The 23,077-nt window shown below is 37.3% G+C and overlaps 2 protein-coding genes across 2 annotated transcripts; one reads left to right on the forward strand and one right to left on the reverse strand.

Moving 5' to 3' along the window:
- The first annotated feature begins 5,670 nt into the window (after positions 1-5,670).
- Positions 5,671-6,813, forward strand: LOC121427271 (C5a anaphylatoxin chemotactic receptor 1-like). Its single transcript, XM_041623608.1, has one exon. The coding sequence runs from the start codon at positions 5,671-5,673 to the stop codon at positions 6,811-6,813; it is 1,143 nt and encodes a 380-aa protein (XP_041479542.1).
- A 10,098-nt stretch (positions 6,814-16,911) lies between these two features.
- LOC121428175 (histamine N-methyltransferase A-like) lies at positions 16,912-22,291 on the reverse strand. The gene is made up of 4 exons (XM_041624779.1): positions 21,984-22,291; positions 21,181-21,498; positions 19,247-19,388; positions 16,912-17,187 (listed from the first exon to the last, which is right to left on the reverse strand). The coding sequence occupies exons 1-4, from the start codon at positions 22,225-22,227 to the stop codon at positions 16,971-16,973; spliced, it is 921 nt and encodes a 306-aa protein (XP_041480713.1). The 5' UTR covers positions 22,228-22,291; the 3' UTR covers positions 16,912-16,970.
- Positions 22,292-23,077: the final 786 nt, after the last annotated feature.

Raw genomic sequence — 23,077 nt, forward strand, 5'->3', positions numbered from 1 at the left:
AAGAGATAATATGTACGGAGATGTTTTTATTTTGACGGGCACCCAAAATTCTTCTGCAAAAACATAACAATGCCAAGTTGTTTAAAATTATAAACATATAAATATCGTTGTAAAATATGAAATGTTATATTATTATATTACAATAGAAAAAAAGTACAAGGAAGTATTCTTGTAATTGGTTTTAAAATAATGGAAAAGAAAATAATGGGAGATGTGGGTGTCGGGAGACAAAAGTAAAAGAAAGCTTGTTGGGACACGGCAAAACAGGACAAGGAAACGAAAATGGATTACACAGAATTCACAAGAAAACATAATTGGTGAGAAAAATACTGACGTACATACTGAGATCGTCCCTTCCCCCTTAATAAGATAAATCATAGTGACAGGGTGGATCCAGCCTTCGCCAATGGGGGGGGGGCGGAATTTTTCAGCCATATTTTCCCCGATCGGCCGCTCGATTTTTTGTTTGTTTCTTTGAAGGGGGTAGTCCTATAAGTCACTTCTTAACTTTATTCTCTGAATCAACACAAATATATAATATCATAAACCTTATTCATTATGAGAGCGCGAAGCGCGAGCAAATTTTTTTTAATTGATTTTTTTCCTAAAACTTGAACATTCTGGGCAAATTTTTTATCCTGAAAAAATGAGCCTGCAACTAAATAATTACTACAAACGCGAAGAGCGAGCAGAATTTTTTTATACACGTTTTGAACTGATCGAAAAGGTAGGCCTGCCTGATAAAACTGCTTGCAGTTAGCCAAAAAGATGTTACATATTTTAACAATCAAATAATGCGAACGCGAAGCGCGAGCTGAAAAATTTTGACATTTCTACATAAAGAATGGAAAATTTTAATCAATTTTTGTAATAATAGCTATATAACTAAACAATTAATGTGAGCGCAAAGCGCAAGCGGAAAAATTTTCTGGATATTGACATAGAACGATATACTCTATTCATGTTTTGTAAATCATGAAAAGGATGAATAAGAGGGGATCTCCCTACATTAATAATGCGAGCGCGAAGCGCGAACAAAAAAAATTTTGTATACGTTTTGAACTGACCGAAAAGTGCCTTTAAGCACTGCTTGCACTGAGCCATGAAGACGTTACATATATACAACAATCAAATAATGGGAGCGCGAAGCGCGAACTGAAAATTTTTGACATTTCTACATAAAGAATGAAAAATTTTAATCAATTTTTGTAATCGTGAACAAGATATGATATAACTACACAATTGATGCGAGCGCGAGTGGAAAAGTTCGAGATTTAGACCTAAAACTGGACACTCTACAGTGCGTATCAAAAAAAAGTTTACACTTAGAAAAAATCCTGTAAAATTATCATATACATTTATAATATCCTGAAGATTTTTCCACATTTAAACATCGGTACAGGTCCATTTAAGCAAATGACGATAAAACTGTCGAAAAATATTTCCGCTTGAGTGAGCACCACTTACTTTTGAAAAGTTAGTGAAAAATGATTTGCGGAGAACTTTGAAATAGTTATGTGAATAAAAGTAGACCTTAATCATGAATAACACGTGCAAATTAGCTAGTAAAATTGATTTGAAGATATCACCTATTTAACTTGTTTCTTTGCCCAAACCATTTCGAGGAGTGCATTGCGCCCCACCCCACTCCCCACACACCAAGGCCATCGGGACGATATTTGCTTTACACTGAGCTGTGATTTACATGACATGGCTTAGGCTTGATTTTCATTTTGTCAATCATTGTCAAGATTGGGAAAAGTGTGGAGAAACAAGTATTAAATAAAAAATTAAATGTAAACCCACTTAAAATGACAAAAACTTAGTGAAAAAATGCTAGAGATGTCTGATACAAACTTTAGTGGTTCAGATTCAGTTATGTCCTCAGATCCAGCAGGCACAAAAAGGGTAAAAGTTGTGTATACTAAGTGTTAAAATTGCAATTTGGGTGGCAAAATTGTTAGAAAATGTTTGAATGTATCCGTTTTATTTCAATTGACAAAAGGTGCAAGGGAAATATATGAGAAATGTTTCGCAGGGTAAGTTTGATTTCACCCTTTCCCCTTGACACAGCGTACAAACGATCATTTCTGCGCAAACAGATTTCTGCGAGCTTTACAAAAATGGATAGTGCTCGCTCAATTGTAACATTCTGTCAAAACTTTTACTTTCATTGGATAGATGAGACCCAAACCCAGGATTGTATGTGAAAATATTACCCACATGTTGTATATTTTTAAATTCCCAGGGCTTTTTCAAAGTGTAAACTTTTTTTGATACGCACTGTATTTTGTTTTGTAAATCATGAAAAGGTTGAGAAAGAGGTGATCTTCCTACATTAATAATGCGAGCACAAAGGGCGAGCAGAAAAATTTTGATATTCTGATCTGATACTGGATAACTGAGTGAATATGCGTGCGTGTATTTCAGATTTAGACCTAGAATCTAGGCATTCTAAATACATCTTTTATCATGAAAATAAAAGCTAGCTCGAAGCGCAAGCTTAAAATATTTGATATTCCGATCTGGAAAGAGGATCAATTTCAGCTTTATATTTCAAGCACTTTGTAGGAAAATTGTAAGGTGGATATATATAAATCACACTTGATAAAGAGCTGATATTTTTCATTATTATTACTTTAAGACATAGGACCGGGACATCGTTAGGACATGAATGTGATGACTATGTTCCTATTCATCTTGCTTAGCGCGAGATTAACAAAAGGGACAATTTAATTATTAAATTGATATCTTATTTCATTTATGCATATTGAGGGCGCAGAATCTGATGATATTATGGCCTCAACACTGCACATTTCATCCTATTCATCATTATGAATAGGATGCATCAGTAATCAATGATATATTTTTTAACCATCAATGCGAGCGCAAATCGCGAGCCGAAATTTCTGATAAACTGTTATGAAAAGGGGATTTTAAGTATTTTGTTGTATTTACAATTTTGAGACATACATAACCCGCCAATCAAAATGCAAGCATAGCAGCGCTAGCTGATACGTTTTGACAATCAGTCCTGAAAAGGGACATTTTGAAAACTTTTTATGGTATACATGAAAATAGTAGGTACCAGATAAATCAAAATTTGCGAGCGCGCAGCGCGAGCAGAAAAGGTTATCATTCATACCATAAAATTTTACAGGGCACTTTTTAAAAATCAATTTTCACACAAAAAAATGAAAGTTTGATTTCCGAGGAGAAATATGTTTTGTATATTGACTTCCAAACTTGATATTTAAGCTCCATGTTGAACAAGATATGTGAATCACCTAACATGCAATGCGAGCGCAAAGCGCGAGCTAAAATTTTGTATAGTGACATAAAAGATTTTTTTCAAAGTGTTCCTCTCATCTTATTTTATTCACTCGTCTTCCTCCTCTTTTTTTCTTTTCCTTCCTTTTTTCTTTCTTTCCTTTCTTTTTTTTTGCTCCGCCAATAGGGGGGCCCGGGCCCCTCAGCCCCCTGGATCCGCCTATGTAATGATTTTTATCAGAACAGACTGGGAAAATTAGATTATTTTTTCTGGGCGACAAGAGGCATTCACTGTCTCATCCAATCAGATCAAGGTTGGTGCCGGGACATTCTGATGGGTGGGGGATGGGGCAAGACGGCCTAATGTTGACGTCATTTATCGTCAATAATAGAGGTATTCAGAGTTAAATGTATCTTCTTTATTTCACTTTCTACTCTTTTTCCTTTATACGTTTTCCACAGCTGCTTAAAAATAGGACGGAAACTCTCTGTCCCTCTCGTGGCGCCATCTTTGAATTACATCCAAAATGCGCAGAGTTATCCTCCCATTCATGCACATCTTGAGCAAGTTATTCGAAATTAAAAGAAAATCTTTTTTGTTTTAATGTTTGTCCAATTGTCAGTCACATTTCGGCGCCACCGGTTGTAATATCAGTGCATGGCCTGGCTTAATATTATTGCTTCTTCATTTTGATCTTAATCCGAGAGACGTAATATTTAGTTGGCTTCGGTGCATGCATGCTTGTCTGTCTCTCTGCATGGCTTTCTATCATGTAAAGTGTGATTTTCTGTTCGATTTGTTTACTTGGTGATGCCTGTGTGGCTGCATGACATGGGAATCGATCGACAGCGTTGCGTCGTCTCGAGATGGGCATACAACAAAACCGCCTGGGCTTTCAGCGTTCACTTAGTTTCCATGGCCAACTGGAGGTTGGAGCAGGATTGCTGTACATCAATCTTCAGGATCGGAGCCTCACAGTGGATAAAGTTGAGGTTGCAGGTTAGGTTTCCCGGAGCCACAAAACTGTGGAAAGCATTTCTTGGGTTGCAATTCCGTACGTGCAACCAACCAGCATCCACTTGAAAAGTCGACTTGCGCCTACGTCAGTTCAAACGACTTGCGCCTACGTCAGTTCAAACATCAAGGAAAAATTCTTTATCATTTAACAAATTAATTGTGCCGTCTGTCAATTTCGTTGATGGCTTTTGCGATGCTCCTATATATTGACTTTAACTTTGGTCTATTTATCTCCAGGAGTCACCATGGATAGAGTTGAACAAGGTTTGCAGAAGAGGTCTCCTGGATCTAAATAACTGTGAAAACCCATTTTCTTCGGGTTGCTATTCAGTACAATCAACGTGCATCGTTTGGTTATAAGGCGACCTGCGTAACAATTAAAACACTGAACAAACTTGCTTTATCTTTAAATAACGTAAGAAGTCACTTTCGTTGATGATTTGTGCGATGCTGCATGCATTTCGTGGATTTTCATTGGCTGTAATCTAGACCTTACTTTAAGAACCAGAATAAGGAGCAAAGGCACGAGGATGTGATGAATATACTACACTATGATGAGAATCGATGTTCAATTCCTTCCTTCAAGAAGAATGTGGCAATTGAAGAAATATTATTGTTAAACTTCTGGGGTTTTTCAATATCTGACTTTTATGCGACGGAATTCAGGTATGATTCGATCAAAGAAAACACACCTAACTCACAAATGTCATTGGTTTACTTCCAATCAATAAATTCTCAACTCGAAGATTTTGTTGCAAAGTGAATCTTCACCACTGCATATAACTCGCTTGATAATGGAAACAAAATTGCTGGATATGTCAGACATGGATCATGATGAAAGATGCTATATTGAATATAAATTTACGCGAAGTGGATCATATAGGATGTAGAATGAAAATACATCCAGCAACGTCTTGTCTTGTCGTTTCTCATCTGAATCAAATTAAAGATATAGAAATGAAGGAACGTCAATTGATTGATTGAGCGTGGATTATTGAATAATTTCTATATTTACTGCATCGAGACCCACAAGCTAAGGAAATGAGAAGTAGAATATGCAATAATTTAACCAGCGTGTCATGAGTATGAACTTTTACAGATTTTTAAAAACTTATGCGAACGCATTGTTAGAAGCAGCGGATGACGGGAACGAAACACTACTGCACATACCAATGGAAATTAGGAGCATTTCTCCATCATGTGACTGAAATAGATTTTGTTTACATTTTGTATTTGTGTTACATCCGCTAATCTGAAAACATCATTACAATTACGGGATGTTTTTTAACGATTTCCCCATATACCTAGATGAAATGCAAATGAATGACTACCATTGATGAATTTTTGAAGATTGTCGCCTGTCAACAAACCCCTCTTGAAATATGGCTCTCTTATCGCCAATCAGCATCTACGCTGTAATTTTTTATAGTCTCCAGATCATCTTTGGCATTCCTGGCAACGTCCTCATCATCACTGTATATTACAAGAAGAAGCGGAAGATAAGCACCGACATCCTGATAATTGCCCAAGGTATTATCGACCTTGCAGCATCCCTACTCGCACCGATAAACATCATCAATTCGGTCTCCGATCAATTTACAGTCAAGGTGGTTTGTCGTATAGCCCTCTTCGGCATCAACTCGCTAGCCTTCGCCTCTCTGTTCCTGACCGCAGCGATCGCCATTGACCGCTTCTTCTACGTCTGCCGGCCGTTTGGAAAGCGGACGTCGAATAAACGCGCGCTGGTCCTGGGGGTCACCTGTTGGGTTCTCGGAAGCTCTCTGACATGCACAAAGCTCATCTATGTGGATGCAGTTACGTCCAGCCGCGGGGAAATCACCTGTCTCGTGGTGGACGTCTATGACTTCTTAGATACTCTCGAGGCATGGCTGAAGACATCAGGTTTCGTCTTTGCTTTGGTTACGAGCGTTACAATGTATGGCAAAATATACATGGCCATTAGAAAGCAGGCCAAAGTACATGCTCAGCTTACAGGGGGCATCTCGAATACATTGTTCCCAGCTAATTTTTCCCAGCCACCATCAGGTAGTAGTGGTCTTCAATCATCTCCTAGTGAACCATTGGATAAGACTATTACAAGCGACGTAGACCTGCAAATAAGAAACCCATCAAATCACTTGCTGATAAACAGTTCTTCTCCAAAAGACCTCTCTGGCACCCTGTCAGTTTCAGGTACCGTTGATCAGAGGTCACACACTCATCCTAAACCGAATGCCTCCGGACCGAGTTGTCCCAGACCAAAGCTATCTGACCGCGGCGAGAACAGAACAACGAAGATGTTGATGGCAGTGACGACAATACTCCTTGCTTCATGGCTGCCACCCATTGTCTTTTTCCATCTTCGAGACAGCACTCTGGAGATCATCGAGTCCTCCATCACGGCCGATACCCTGGTTTACATCGGCAAACGACTACCAGGCATCAATCACATTATCAATTACTTTGTATATACTCTCATGAACAAGCGGTTCCGTATGGATTGCAAGCGTCTGTTTAGGAGCTAACTGCTTAAGTCTATGTGTTTTTATAAAAAATAAGGCATGGGCTCGTTATTCCGAAGATTTGTTATTCAGAAGGTTCGATCAATCCGTTGGTCGGTAGTCCTAAGGTTTATAGGCCTAGTCCGAAGGTACATTAATCAAAAAATGAAATAGGGTTCACCATTCCGAATGTTTGACATATAATGAAAAAAAAAGCGTTAGCAGTCCTACAGTTAAGTCACTTCCGTACTAATATCATTTTATATCGGAACTGTCGAACCTACAGAATATAACGAACATTAGAAAAATTGTAATAATTGAAAAAATTTATAAGAATAGAATAATAGCTGGAGCTATAAAGAGATTTTTGCTTGAAGATAAAACTGTAAAATGCGCTGCTGTTATTATCCAGGCTTAAGCTCGAGCTCAGTGCATGGAAGGAATTAATCCTGCCGGGTACCCATTAATCTCACTTGGGTGGACCTCACAGTGTGGATAAATTTCTTGTTGAAGGAAAACACGCCATGGCTAGGATTCGAACCCACGGCCCTCTGTTTGAAAGGCGAGAGTCAGAACCACCCGACCACGACGCGCCCACCGACGAAAAAAAAGGAACCTTATTGCAGTGTCGAGTTAACAAAGATTCGAATAACGAACCCTCGGAAAATGCCACATTGTTCGGATTAGCCAATGGTGTTTTTTTTTTAGTTTTTGGACCAACGAACATTGGTAGCTGCCATTTGCGTGTTACAGACTAATGAAGTTGTGGAAAACAGTAATTCCGAATAAAGAGCGTATACCAAAGCAGAATCCGTGATACGATGCAACATAGCACTAGGCGTCATTTGTCTTCGACACACCTTTATCAATGCATGGGTGAATCAATATGAAGTATATGTATATATATACCATAAACAGGCCATATAGGCATGAATTTATTGTAGAGATATATATATATATATATGAATATATATAGGCCTGTATATATATATATGTGTGTATATGTGTATATATATTCATGGTGTTTATTTATTTATTTAAAATATCGTTTATAAATAACGTCAATGTCTGAGTATTAGCTGAGTATTAGTATTGGTTTTATAGATGAATACCATGAATACTGCATGCTGAATTGTATTGTTAATAATTACAATATGTTAATAAAATAACTTCTTCTCATTATACGCTTTCATTTAGCTGACGCATTTTGAATTAATGCTCAATGTGTCTAATCAGAATTGTTTGTTCTGATTTTTTGGGGGGAGGGAGGGGGTGTTTCGGCCTGCTTATCCCCAACCACAAGAGAATTTAGACCTTGTTGATGTTGATTTGAATAAAAAGAAAAAATCTAACAAGCATAACACTGAAAATTTCATCAAAATCGGATGTAAAGTAACTGATGACATGTTAAAGTTTGGTGGGTATGCAAATTAGGAGACCGATGACGTCACCCACTCACTATTTCTTTTGTATTTTATTATATGATATATGAAATATTCTAATTTTCTCCTCATTGTCAAGTGAAACAATAATTAATTCCTCCCTGAACATGTGGAATTAGCATTGTTTAATACTATATAGTTCAGTCAAGTTGGTCCTCATTGTCAAATCTGTAAAAATGAAATATTGTATAATTCAAACAATAAGAAACAAAAGAAATAGTGAGTGAGGGACATCATCGACCATCTAATTTGCATGTCACTGAGATGTGCATATCACTGTTTTGTGAAAAATAAGCGAAACTTTAAAATGTCATATCTTTCTTACTTTACATCCGATTTTGATGAAATTTTCAGTGTTATGCTAGTTTATTTTTCTCTATTTATTCAAAATCAACATTTTTCTGGGGTGGACTTGACCTTTAAGAACAGTTTACGATGGAATGTTTCTTACCGCTGGCGGATAACGAGCTTTGATATTCCGACGCAACCATGAGAGAAACGGGCATACTATTTTGTAGACCGTGGTCGACGAGATAATAGAGCCCCTACAGGTGCCCATTTCAATAAAGAATTACTATTGTAATTATTGTAAATTTGCCATTATTGTAACTTCCATGGTAACCTTGAACGTGGTTGGCCCGCTTGGCCGCGTTGCAATGGTAGTTGCCATGATTTCCAAAGTTGAATCGTTGTACCTCTTTATCAAACGGGTCACAGGAGCAGATCGAGATTTGATCTAACAGAGAGTTGAACGGGAAGTCACCACCCTCAGCCCCCCCCCCCGGTTTGATATTCGATATGCGGAATCGCTTTGCTGTCTTCTGAAGCTTTAAGTGACATTGACCAGTATTCTGAAGTCGGGTTTAACTTAGACTTAAGTTTAAGTTGTGGTTTAAATATGGGAAGCCAAAAGTATCAAAATTTTATTAAGGTGTATCTTTCATATGTTCACTGTGCTCTTTCCTGATTCATTGATGGTGAAGACAATCATCTATTTATACTTCCTTGACAATTATGAATGATTTGAGAGCCGAATGAGCTGAAGTATGATATCTCTACTGTTAGTGATTATGTAGCAAGTGGCTGTTCATACTTAAACCACAACTTTAAACCTGAGTTTAAGTTAAAGCCGACGTCAGAATACGGGCCATTGAGATAACGTATCCAGAGATACGTTATCTCGCCAAATCGAGATATGAAACGCTGCATGCCATCAGGGTGCGAGACACTGTATAGCTTGTAAGGGTTATTTGTTTATTTGACAAAGTGTAAATCACCTCGAAGCTTAATAGTTCTAAGGTTATTTTTCAAGCTAATTGAAAATCTTAAAAAAAAATCATTTTGGGCGACCTATTGTTGGTTGGGGGGTGCCGGGTCACATATGTCTTTTATTATACACCAACATAAAAATATAAATCATACACAACAAACCCCCTCATTTAACGCACGCTCCCACCCACACACGCACACACCCTCACATACACAATACATATTGAGCCTGATTTTGGAGAGCAGGGGTGCAAAGCCCATGCACTTTTCAGGCCTACATGTGAACACTGTCCGTCCTCATTCTTTAAAATAGAGAATTCTTGCATTGCGACGAAGAATCAATCCTAGCACGAAGCAAACGCATTGAAAATGCAAATCAAATAACAGTGAAAGCCTGGGAGGTCTTTGTCGAGTGGTGAATCGGAAGAGAAGTTTCTTTCCACGTTTCGGAGCAGACAAAGATTTCAAATGTAGTTTGTCCTGAGTTATGGACGAAACTGCTGTTTCGGTTCACCGACCGTCGACTAAGACTACATTATCATGAAGGTTATTTGACAATACATATTCTATGTTCAAGAAAGCGTTTGCGTAGCTGCTGCAAAAAATCCTTAATATTACACCCTGATGGAAAGAGGATTGTCACACAGCGTGTCATAATACTGTTAACATCTACACAGCGATAAAACGCGCAGATTAAACACAGTGGCCCGTATATTCTAAGGTGGGGTTGAATTCAAACTCTGGTTTCAAGTTGCGGTTTAACTATGGAAAGCCAATTGTGACATAAATCTCCTACAGTACACGTTCAATGTATCAGCTAATTTGACTCTCAAATCATTCTTAACTTTCTGGGAAGGATTAATAAGATAAATGTCTTCACCATAAAAGAATTAAGGAAGAGCACACTATTAGAAATATGCAATGTAAACATTTTTTGGAAATGTTTGGCTTCCCATAATTTTAGCACAAAGTTAGACCATGGTTAATATTAAACCCGACTTAAGAATACGGCCATGTGAATCTGATATTCACAGAGTCATGTGAACACACTGCGGACATTCTGGGTATGGGCAATGGTTACACTTCGTAATTCCGAAACACGCAAATTGCGTATACCTCGATGTTCGTTAATCCGAAAACGTAAAAGGGTTCGTTAATCCGAACATTTGTGGCGTTATTCCGAAGGTTCGATAATCCGTAAATGAAATAAGGTTCGATGTTCCGAATGTTCGTTAATCCGAAAAGAAAATAAGATTCGCTGTTCCGAAGGTTCGTTAAGTCGAAAACGAAATAAGGTTCGTTGTTCCGAAGGTTCGATAGTCCGAAAACGAAATAAGGTTCGTTAAGCATTTAGTTTTCGGACTAACGAACCTTCGGAATTACTAACCTCATTTCGTTTTCAGATTAATGAACCTTCGGAATTACGAACCTCACTTCGTTTTCGGACTAACGAACCTTCGGAAATACGAACCTCATTTCGTTTTCGGACTAACGAACCTTCGGAAATATGAACCTTCGGACTAACGAGCCTTCGGAAATACGAACCTTCGGAATAACGAACCTTCGGAATATCCGAACCTTTGGAATAACAAAGCTTCGGAATTACGAGTGTATGGACAATGTGGTCGCACTGATCTCGAGTCACAAAATTCTGCAAATCGTTACTCTGACCCCTCAGTTACGCTAGTAATGCCGGAGAGAGAAGGGATGTCGAGAGCTTTTACCCATCGCTTTAAAAGGGAAGTTCACACTGACGAAAATTTGGTTTGAAGAAAAAGCAGAAAAGTTGGAGAAAATATTTGGGTTAGGTTGGTTTTAATACACGACAAGTTAGGAGAGTATTGCTTAACTATGCTGTTTGATGAAATTTCTTCGAAGTAAATTGAGGTTATGATTTTTTTTACTGTGTGACGTCACACACGAGCGGCTCCTATATTTTGTCGTATCATAATTTATATTTGTAATTTCTATTCACATATCAAACACCTCTATTTTTCATGTTCCATGAAAAAAATGAGTATATCGAATTCATACTACATGATAGGCCTAGGAAAGAAGTGCTTACATATGACGTCAGATATTCAAATCTTAAAAAAAAATCATATTTCTCTTATTCTTCGATGAATTTTCATCAAACCTGCATTGATATTTTTTCCCAATATTTCTGCTCTTACTAGATCAAACACATCGTCAGGATAAACTTCCTCTATTTCAAAGCAAACGAAAATACGAGTGACGGGTATCTTATGCATGCTCGTGCCGAAATTGCTTTATGTCTTGAACGCATAAAGGGGGAAAAAATCATTTTGAACCACTGTGGTCTCAGCTGTGTCTACATAGAGCAATAGCCTAACAGATACCGATACCCCCTTTTAGTTATTCGTGATACTATGTGATTTTGGAGACTGCTCCTTAAAGAAACCTGATATGTACAATACGTGCATTTTTCATACTGACAATTTATTCAGACACTCTCGCCTGTCCAAATGAATGAAAAAAAATTCTTAATAGTCATATAGTGAGATGCATCTAGTGTGTCGGGTGCAGCATTCAAAACAGTGAGGGGGGTGTATTCTTACACCGATACTATCGATTTTATTTCTTCACTTTCCACAAATATATCACACTTCTTGCTTCCTACTCAACTCTGTGCGAAAACCAAACAACAAAAATATAGCGATAATGCTTAATTCAAAATTATAGAATGGATGAGAAAATCCCTTCAATCTGATTGGTTGAGAGCAATGCAAGAATTTTTACTGGGCTGCATGAACGACATCCCGATAATCAAAACGATATCCACTGTCAACAAGCTATCGCCCGAAAAGTTCATTGTGATGTCATCGCGCATGTACTGTTACGCTTGTTTACGTCAAAATTTTGAATTTTCGATCAAGGCAGAATGAATCAAATAAAGTATGCAAAATGATCTGTAAGTACAAATACGGTACCGTAATTGTCATTGGGATTAAAACTGCCCACACGGATATCACAACGCGTTTCGATTTGCAGAGTAATTATACTCTAAGTATAATTATAGTTTAATTATAGTATTATACTCTAAGTATAATTATAGTATAATTATACTCCATAAAAAAATCAGACACCTTTCGGGTATATATGTATATGTTGCCCCTATCCGAATAAAAATGCCGCCGCCCCTGACTACAAAGTACATTTTGGAGTTTAATATAATGCTAAGAAGATATCCTTTTACCAATACCATAGGTTTACAGTACAGTCATTCTTTCGTAGAACCACATGCGTAATATATACATTTCCTTATATATAACGCAAGAACATTATCTACAGTTTCATACATTTGGAATTCCATTGTCCAAAACAAAATAAAAACTGCAACGGAAATGTATCCCAGGCCTCTTGTCGCTTCGTAAAAATATAGATTCATCTGTCCTAAATACATATTTTAATTTCCGCCCTTCTTCGTTACACAACAGTCATGAAGTCTTTTCATATATTCATGATTATTATGTGTGGTGACATGCTTCTGTATCTCTAGCATTAATCTGATTTGCCTTGCTTTGAGTCTTGCAAGCAAGTAGGCGATGGATTATTTCAAGGTATTCCATGTAACCACGCACTCGGAATTTTCCAAGAGCATGCAAGATTATGTTTTCTCCTTTTGGAAAGGGAAAAAGGAAGAAATGTGTAATGAACAAAGATACATTAAACTGAGCCATTGTCATCACAATCATGATATTAAACCTGATTTCATTGCTGGGCCGTCGACTTTCATATCAACTTTATTCTCAAACATTCGCAACTGAAGAGAGTGAAATACTGTCATTACTTTTATTTGGCGTGTACCATATTCCCGGGCGGTTTAATAAAGATGTCTGTATTATTCCTATTTCATCATATCAAGAAATGCAATTTTTAGAATTAATAGTTGAAATCTCGAAATGGCATTTTTTTATAACACGAATAGATTTCTTGATATCAATATATCAAATATTGTTTTCTACAATTAACAAATGCAATTTTTATAAATCAAAAATTCATTTAATGAAATTAAGAATTCTATTTCTTAAATATCAAGAATTGTATGTCAACGGTTCTACTTCTTGATATCAAGATACAGTCTTGATATCAAGAAATAGCTTTCATGCATTCAAGAATATATTTCTTGCTATCAAAATTTCAAATATTGGTATCAAGAAATTATATTCTAAAGTGAATAAATGGGAATATCTTGACATCAGTGATTTCTTTTCTTGATATCACGAATGCCATTCCTAATTTCAAAATCTCTTCCTGATTTCAAAATCCATTCTTGATATCAAAGTCCATTCTTGATTTCAAAATCCATTTTTGATTTCAAAATCAACTCTTGATTTCAAAATCAATTTATCTAAAAATCCATTCTTAATTAAGATTCCATTCTTAATTTCAAAATCTATTCTTGATTACAAAATCAACTCTTGATTTATAGATCCATCACTTTTTTTCAAAATCCATTCTTGATTTTAAAATCCATTCTTGATTTCGAAATCCATTCCTGATTTCAAAATTTATTCTTGATTTCAAAATCCATTCTTGATTTCAAAATCAACTCTTAATTTAAAAATCAATTTATTTAAAAATCCATTCCTAATTTCAAAATCCATTCTTAATTTTTAAATCTATTCTCAATTACAAAATCAACTCTTGATTTCAAGACCCATCATTGATTTAAAAGTCCATTCTTGATTTTAAAATCCATTCTTGATTTTAAAATCCATTCTTGATTTCGAAATCCATTCTTGATTTTAAAATCCATTCTTGATTTCGAAATCCATTCCTGATTTCAAAATCCATTCTTGATTTCAAAATCCATTCTTGATTTTAGAATCCATTCTTGATTTCGAAATCCATTCTTGATTTCAAATTCCATTCTTGATTTCAGAATCCATTCTTGATTTCAAAATCCATTCTTGATTTCAAAATCCATTCTTGATTTCAAAATCAATTCTTGATTTCAAAATCCATTCTTGATTTCTAAATCCATTCTAGATTTCGAACTCTTTTCTTGATTTCAAAATCCATTTTTTAATTTAAAAATCAATTCTTCATATCAAGAAATCTCAATAAATATTGAAATAAATAAAGTCGTAAATTTTAGTCTATACTTTTTAATCTGACATTTCTCATGACACTCCCTCCTTTTTTTCTTTTCATCTCTCTCTCTCTCTCCTTGATCACTCTTATTTGTATTGTTTTTCGTTTCTTTTTTTCTTTCATTTTTTTATTTCCTGTCTTAATCCTACTTGTTGAACCTTTTTTTTTTATATACATACATGAATTGTAAATCCACACACGCACACACTCATCATCACATATACTGGGATATACAGTATACACATACAGTCACGCAAAATATTAGGCGAAATCTGGACTATCAATATCAAAATTGCTTTATTCTCTCAGTAAAACCAATCAAACCATACACATATGATTATAACAAGGAATTGCAAAGTGAATTATTTTACAAAAGGTTGCACACACTTTCTCGCAGCCGAATTCTCTAATCTGCTGATTCACAGAATTTACTTGACGGAACATCTAACTTGTTTTGTATTTTTTTTTGTATGGGTGCATTAAATGTAACAATAATTTGCTTTCCTTGCTGGCCATTAACAATGGAACACTGTTGTTGAGACTGATTCGTTTATTCATGTATTCATTATTTCATATTTCTTTAAGCTCATGTTAGAATATAACGGATTTTAGTAACAAAGTTATGTTTTTACTTGAAAAAAGTCTGATAAAGTCAACTTACTTTATTATAAGAAAGACGTACACTCTAAATTACAGGGATTTGAAATAAGTCCAGCTGGACTGTAGTTAGGGACCAGTCGATTTCTGGATTTAGTTTTAGTCCTAAAGACTTAAATTTAAATCTCAAATGATTTAAATTTAAAACTTTCGAGATTTAAAAATGAATCTTATGGATTCAAACTAAATCCGGACTTCGATTGGTCCCTAACTACAGTCCATGTGGACTTATTTTAAATCCCTGTAATTTAGAGTGTATCTTACACACATGTATGAAAATTTGAAATAATTATCATGTCATGAAAAGGCATCAGCCACCTAATCAACATTCATGACAAAGTGCACATAACTGCTTTCACAAATGTTGGTAATTATAAATGAAATTTTCCGCATTATGCTCAGGAGATTTATTCTATTTATTTAGATAATTATTTCAAGCCATGCGCGAGTTTTAAAAAGTGTTTTGAGAAACACCAATTTTGCATATTGTTGTGTAGGAGTGGCGTACAAGTGCTTAATGTTCGTAGACTTGCCTAGACCTCACCTTACACCAGCAGTGCGCAAACAAATTAAACATGTTTGATATTTTGCCTTCCTCCCGGGTACCCATAGGCAAAGCGATTGGCGGCGTAATGTTAAGTAGTCTCTAACTCCGTGTTTACACATTGACTCGGCTCGGGTGTTGAATCCGCGAGCCGGGTTGAACACTGCGAAGAAGGGATCAGAGATCGCGTTTATACGTACATATAAAAAGGCGAGTTCAACACGGCTCGCAGATCTCGAACGGAAGAAGAATTATGACGTCGCAAATTAAACGCGGGAAATTCACCGCCGGAATCGAATCTTGTCCGTGCGAACAACAACAATGCCAAAAGTAGAAGCGCGCGCAGTGACCTGGTCAAGAGAGTTCGACACGGCTTTCTGTTTACACACGAAAAAATTGCCGAGTCTGACTCGACTCGGCTCGCGGGTTGAAACCTACGATTTTGGCGGATCAAAAAAGCCGTGTTCGACACGGCTCGCGGATCACACTGATCGCGTTTACACAGCATAACATTGCCGTGTTGAGCACGGCTCGCGTGTCGAACCCTCGAGCCGTGTCCCTGTGTAAACACGGTATTAAGTAACTCTACGCAACTCTATGCGCATATCCCGGTGTGAAACCCCTTTAGAGTAACGTTTCGCTCACTAGTAATTTCAAATTTGGTAAAAGCTTCTTCCAAACGAAAAGCGATCCGAAGAATATAGGCCCACCACGGAGAAGTTTCCGAACATTTTTTTTTATAATAGGCAGGCAATCTGTCGTGTCTGTTCTATTCGTATTATTGTTCTTTATCAAACTTTATTGTTAACAAACAGCCGTTTCATGAAATCATATTCTCGATATTGGAACTCGCAGAAAAAGATAAACCGCATGCGATTTGCTTGTTTATTTCTTTCTTTGTATCTCCTTTATTGAGTTGAGGGGAAGTGTAAGAGCCAATATAAATATACCAAATGTTGTTTCGGAAGATCTTGAATTAGTGAAAAGGGTAACATTTCCCTAAAAAATACAGAATTCGTATAATCGTGAATTAAGTGAAAACATCTTGGCTATTAACACTCAAAGCATAGGCAAGATCGACTCATTATAGAATCGACCTCGAGACTCAATTACCAAAACATATGACATGTTTCTCCCATGAATAGATATTATTACTGGTTTGAATCTTTTGAAATGACCACCAAACCGTCATCTCCACACGCAGTCAAAACACCATTTTCCTCGGTGATGTTATTACGCCAAAATGTTAAGACATCTTCTACGATATCCCGTGGCGCAACGCGGCGGAAGTAAGGTGTCATTGACGCGAAATCGAGTATCATGTTGCCATAGTCCGAGTCTTCGTCAAAAATGGATGAGCACACGTATCTAAAGGAATTTTAAGGAAGACAATTAGCAAGTATGATTCCGAAATATTTAAGTCTATCCTTATTCAATTGAAAGCTCACTAGCTATCAACTGGCGCTCGAATTCTATGACTTAAATGTAAAAACATGCCTGAACCCCGGGGGGGGGGGGCACTTCCATTGACGAGTGGATACCATGCGCGACTATGAGGTCTCGAAAAGCAATCTAAACACGTAATTTCCATCTTCTGAAAATGCACCCCTCAGCAAGTATTGGCGTGTGAAACCCTACCCTAACAAGTATTGGAAACAAAACGATAGTCTTGGCAAATATTCCCTGAAATGAACCCCTAAACATGTATAGGAATATTTTGTTATGTCATGGGTCCTCCGGTCGTCGGTTTTACCTTACATCATTTTTGGTTTATTACGACCCCACCTTCCACACCTCGCGCAAATCGGACTCCAAACACATAGTGTTAAGGCGCTGTCACACCTTGGCGTTTTAGACAGCGTATGCCCGACGTATGAGGAATTTGGTGAATACGCTGGCGTACGGGTAAGTTTTGATTACGTTAAGAGTACGCTAAAACACACTGGTATACGTCGTCACACGGCGAGGTCGTCGAAAAATTTTGTGCAAGCACAAAATTTTTCGACGTATGCCAGCGTATGGCTCATACGTCCCGCATACGCGGGTCATAAGTTGTAGGCAAGTTACGCGATCGTTGATACACGTTGACACACGTTACTCGTAAGTTACTCATAAGTCGATGTACGTCGAGATAATGTCCAGCGTACCCTAAAACTTACTTCTAACCTATGAGTAACGTGCTTTGAACGTATGTGTAACTTAACTCCAACGTATATTGACGTATGAAGACGTGCTCGGACGACCACAAAACTTACTGAACGTGTTTATAACTTAAAGCTACCGTATAATGGCGTATTGACAACGTTTATAGGAATTGGTATATGAAGGTGGGGTTCACAGGAGTTTTCTTCGACATGGCGATGGTGTTGATACGGTGATGTATCGTGCGGTTATGATTTGAATAGTCGAGCGGCAGCCATTTTATAGGCTACGACACGTGTTCGTCAGCGATACGCTGCCGCGCGCTATGCGTAAGTTAGGCTATCGTAGGGCATAAGTTGTGTACGCCAGCAATTCGCTAAGCATTCGTTGGAATACGTTATTTATAAGTTAACGAAGCGTTCGATATAAGTTACTAATACGTTATGTATACGTCTAACTCGTTATGAATACGCTAAGTATACGCCCAGAGTTGAAAAAAAACAAAGTTTAGCGTATGCCGACGTTTTAGATAAATTTTGATACGTCGGGCATACGCTGTCTAAAACCACAAGGTGTGACAGCGCCTTTAGGACAAAAAAGACATCCTTTATAAAACATTTTAATTTTGTTTTATCATCCCCGCAATTTTGACCCTAAACACGTACTTTCCTAGCGAAATAGATACCTTTTTTCATGTTACGTACGTAACAGGCCCTATCTTGAACAGCACATCCTATTTACGTGTGTTTTGGTCGGGCATGGTATCCACTCGCCAATATAAGTGCCCCCCCCCCCGGGCTTGAACCATAAGAATAGGGTTCTCATCATGGTCAAAATTCGGTTTCAGTAGGAAGATAAAGAAAACAAAAGTTGTCAAGCACAATGGGAGAGTCATCACTCAAAAATGTTGTTTTCCTTTTTGCAAATCAGATAAAGTATTACAGAAAGGACTACACCTCCTCTCCCAACAAGGAAAAGGCATATCAATTAAAAAAAATCATAATTTACCCACGTGTTTCATATTTTCATATCTGAGGTTGTTTTTTGCTCCGCGATTATTTTAAAACCGTCATGCATCGCGGAGCAAAAAAACACCTCAGGGGCAGCGGAAGCGGGAGGGCGGCGGGGGCTTCAGCCCCCGCCCCCCCCCCACTTTTTCCCAAAACCTTGTACAAAAACGAAAATTAGCTTAATTATGATTGCGATTTTCTGCATGGTCAGCCCCCCCCCCTGAAAATCATTCCGCGACCCCCGTACCTATCATCCACACAAGAAAACTACTAACCTCAGAGATACTCGATGAATGTCAACGTTGTACCCTCTTCTCTCTGCTATAGACTTTATTTCAAGTGCCGTTGTTATTGAAAACGCCGTCCTCTTTGTTAGCCATGGTTTCGCATTGAAAAGTTTCCCTAAATCGTTCTCATCTGTAAATTGAAGGAAATGGTCAAGATATATCCTTATTTGCAGATTTTGATCACTCAATGAAACAAAACGACAAACAATTAAGTCAAACTAAACTTTGAGGTTCTAGATTTTACATGAATGCCAGTTATCATCCATTGAATATCATTATCTTGTAGTTTTTGCTCGTCGTGTCGTCAAATGAATGTGTGTGTGTTTTTCACATTAAACGTCTTATTGTTTATTCATCTAAATACCGCGTGTTCTCATTGCATACTAAAACATTAATTTTGCTCCGGTCTTCTTGCCAGAGGGGACAGGTTTACAGCTATAGGATTGTAGTAGAGTTTTTTTTAGCACACTGTAAAAATTGTGGTGTTAAAACTGACACCAATTGGTGTTAATACACTCTAAAAAATGAAGTGCTAATTTAGCTCTTAAAGAGCGTGTATAGTGACTGCAGTTCGGAGGGCTGATTTGTCTAGTTCAAATTTGAACTAGACAAATCAGCACTCCGAAGTGCAGTTGAACTAGACAAATCAGCCCTCCGAAGTGCAGTCACTATACACGCTTTTTAAGAGCTAAATTAGCACTTCATTTTTAGAGTGTAGAAGACCACACCCCGAGGTGTTAAAATAACACCCTAGAGATTAAACATAACACCAAAGAGTGTAAATGTAACAACCATAGTAACACCTATTTGTAAAAATAACACCACCTATCTTACACCGGTGTAAAATAACTGGTGTGGTCCTCTATGTACACTTGGGTTTCCTGATTTTGTATAACAAATCACATATAAACAATTCAAGTAATCATATTTGAGTTTTTTTTAGAGTAATTTACGAGCAGATCTTACATCGGAGCATTGAATTGTCGCAGTTGCAAATACAATACGAGACAATACAAATCATCTCTTATTAATCAATCATTCATTCAATATTTTTTTGTTGCCTGTTTGCCCTTTTGTATTGCTGTATACTTTACCCACTTGATTGTATGCCATTTTAGGGGACTAGCCTTGATAGGCCTTCGGCCTTTGCTGGTCCCTGTATCGGGTATGTCATGCTTTTCATTTGTTGTAAATTGTTATCTTTTGAATTGTATTTTGCTCTTTTCATCTCTTGCCTATTCATATTATTTTAAAACATCACGCTACACGTGTATGTTTTTATCTTGGATGCAAATAAGAGCCCATATGGACCAATCAATCAACAAACATGTCGTGGAACCGTTTTTATAAAAGGCCATACGGGCCAACCATTATATGATGTAGACGGATCAGAGCAGCAGCATATAGCATTATGGGTTTATCATAAACCCAGTTCAGACCATGAAGATGATTCCACATAGACTATGCAATCTATTTGAAGAGGGGTGCTAATTAAAGCACCCCTAAAATCTCCTTGGGGTGCTGCGTGTATCATTCTCCATGGGCCTCCCTTAGATATAATTCTGGAAGATGTGTAAAAATGGAAAATGTAATCAAAATGACCTTCATTTTGTTTGGAAACCCTTTTTTTTAAATATAATTCTATTTTTCATTATTTTTTTCTTGCTTTTCATATCTCTCTGGACTGATTCGAACTCCATTTTGTAATGCAAACCTATTTTTTTTTTTTGCTCTTCGAATATCTTGGAACCTATTTGATGTCCATTTTGTAGTTAAAACCTTTTCGTTCGCTTTTCAAATTTCTCGGGACCGATTTGATGCCCATTTTCTCGTATTTTCTTTTTTTGTATTTTTTTTTTTGCTTTTCAAATTAACAGCAGCAATCGTTCCCAGTGCCCTGGTAATATATTTATGATACTGACCAGGGACTACGGCAGCGTACACGATACCCGTGGGCTGAAGAGAGGATAACATACTCTTAACGACACGATTGATATCTCCCATGTAATACAGAGAATGGATGGAAGTGATGAAATCGAACTTGCAATCAGCCAATGAGCTCTCCAGAAACTCACTGTACGTCCCCTCGAACGGACGACACGCGATGGATTTCGTGACGTCACAATCTTTGAGTCTTGCACAGAACGTTTGTAACATTCCCTTATTTGGGTCTACGGCAGTGACACGGATCGAATTGAAGTAGGAAGACAGCTTCTGAAGCATGTGGAATTCGTGTTTACCTGGATCAGGTGGAAGGAAGAAAAAATATACATATGACAAAAATTGTACTTAAAACGCGCCTTTCGAATGACGAGACACAAAGGAACATAATGCAATGGCCCCTCGAATTTTAAACTGAAGCTCAACCGATGGTATTACAAGAAGGTTACACAGGGAAAAAATGTGAAATGTTGTTCTTTTCACATTATCTTCCCGGATTATCCTTAGTAAGAGACAATGGCTTACTGGGCAAAGAATATTCGTATATTGCAAATATGGAGCAGAATTTCTCAAGATGTAAGCGAGCAAAAGATAATGGCTCGTCCATATAATTATTTTTGTTGAAAATGAGCGAAACTTTGAAATGTCATAACTTTCTTATTTTACATCCGATTTTGATGAAATTTTCAGCGTTCTGCTGTCTGATTTTTCTCTATTGATCCAAATCAACATTTTTTCTGATTAGGACTTGACCTTCAACAAAAGAGTGGTGAGCGCTACCCACCTTCTCCGAGACCCACAGCCAACACGTTGAATACTCGATTTTTCGCGCTTCCAACGCAGCCGATCAGACGTCCCATAACACCGGAGTCGAAATATCCCGTGACGGCATCAAATAGAAACCCTTTCTGGAGAAAGGTTGGTGAAAGCGCCAAAAAGATTTCTCGGTATCTTTCAGGGTTTTCAGTCAAGGAGGGTATGTCTTCCATCGCCTTAAACCACCGGTCGGCGGTGCTAGGATCTACCATTTTGCTCTCCTTTGGTTTCCACGGTCAGTACGTTTAGTGCCGACTGTGCAGTTATTGGTGCAAGTTTAAATAACTGGCATGTTGCTATGGTGATGACGAGATAACACTGTACAAGGGTCGAGTAAGTAGTATCCAGGCTGAAGGTCAAGTCCATGCCGTTGAAAAGTTGATTGAATAACTAAAACAAATTAAACGAGCAAAGTGCCGACAGTTTGCTAAAAATCGGTTCCGAAATAAATAAAAAGTTATCACTCTTTTAAACTCTGCTCATTCTATCAAAACAGACCTATGTGAGCATCATGGTGATAATTATGCAAATAAAAGAATCGATTTTCTTTTGTACTCTGTTTTACGAATAGTATGAATAATTCATGTTTTTAGCAGATTTGGCAACAAGAAAGCAGTCCAGTGAATCGCAATATATTGGGAGTATTGTTATTCGACATGTTCAGGGCGTATAAACGAGCCTCGTTAACATTTGTGAAAAAAAGGGAAAATCCAATACTTCCGATTTTCATAACATTAATAAGAAAGCAAAATAAAATTAATAGTGAGCGGGTGACGTCATCGGTTCCCCCATTTGCATACAGACCAGGAGGTTCATATCAACTGTTTTGTGAAATTTAGCGAATGTCTAACATTATATACATTAATTATTTCGCACTGGACTTTGATGAAATTTTCAGAGCGCGATATTTAATTCAATTAAATTAAGTTTATTTTTCTTTCTGCATAAAATTGAGTTGATAAAATACATGAGGAACAAAGAATATCTTACATCAAAGTCATAGGTTTAGATTAAAAAATGGCATTGGGATGGAAGCAGCCATATAAGCAGGAGAGAATTTCC

This window comes from Lytechinus variegatus, chromosome 14 (assembly GCF_018143015.1).
Source record: "Lytechinus variegatus isolate NC3 chromosome 14, Lvar_3.0, whole genome shotgun sequence".
Taxonomy (NCBI): Eukaryota; Metazoa; Echinodermata; class Echinoidea; order Temnopleuroida; family Toxopneustidae; genus Lytechinus; species Lytechinus variegatus.

Coding starts and splice junctions, on each gene's coding strand:
- LOC121427271 (XM_041623608.1), top strand. CDS start 5,671: ATGGCTCTCTTATCGCCAATCAGCATCTACGCTGTAATTTTTTATAGT.
- LOC121428175 (XM_041624779.1), bottom strand. CDS start 22,227: ATGGTAGATCCTAGCACCGCCGACCGGTGGTTTAAGGCGATGGAAGAC. Junction 21,499..21,983: donor GGCTGTGGGTCTCGGAGAAG/GTGGGTAGCGCT, acceptor CACCTGATCCAG/GTAAACACGAATTCCACATG. Junction 19,389..21,180: donor GTACGCTGCCGTAGTCCCTG/GTCAGTATCATA, acceptor TTCAATTTACAG/ATGAGAACGATTTAGGGAAA.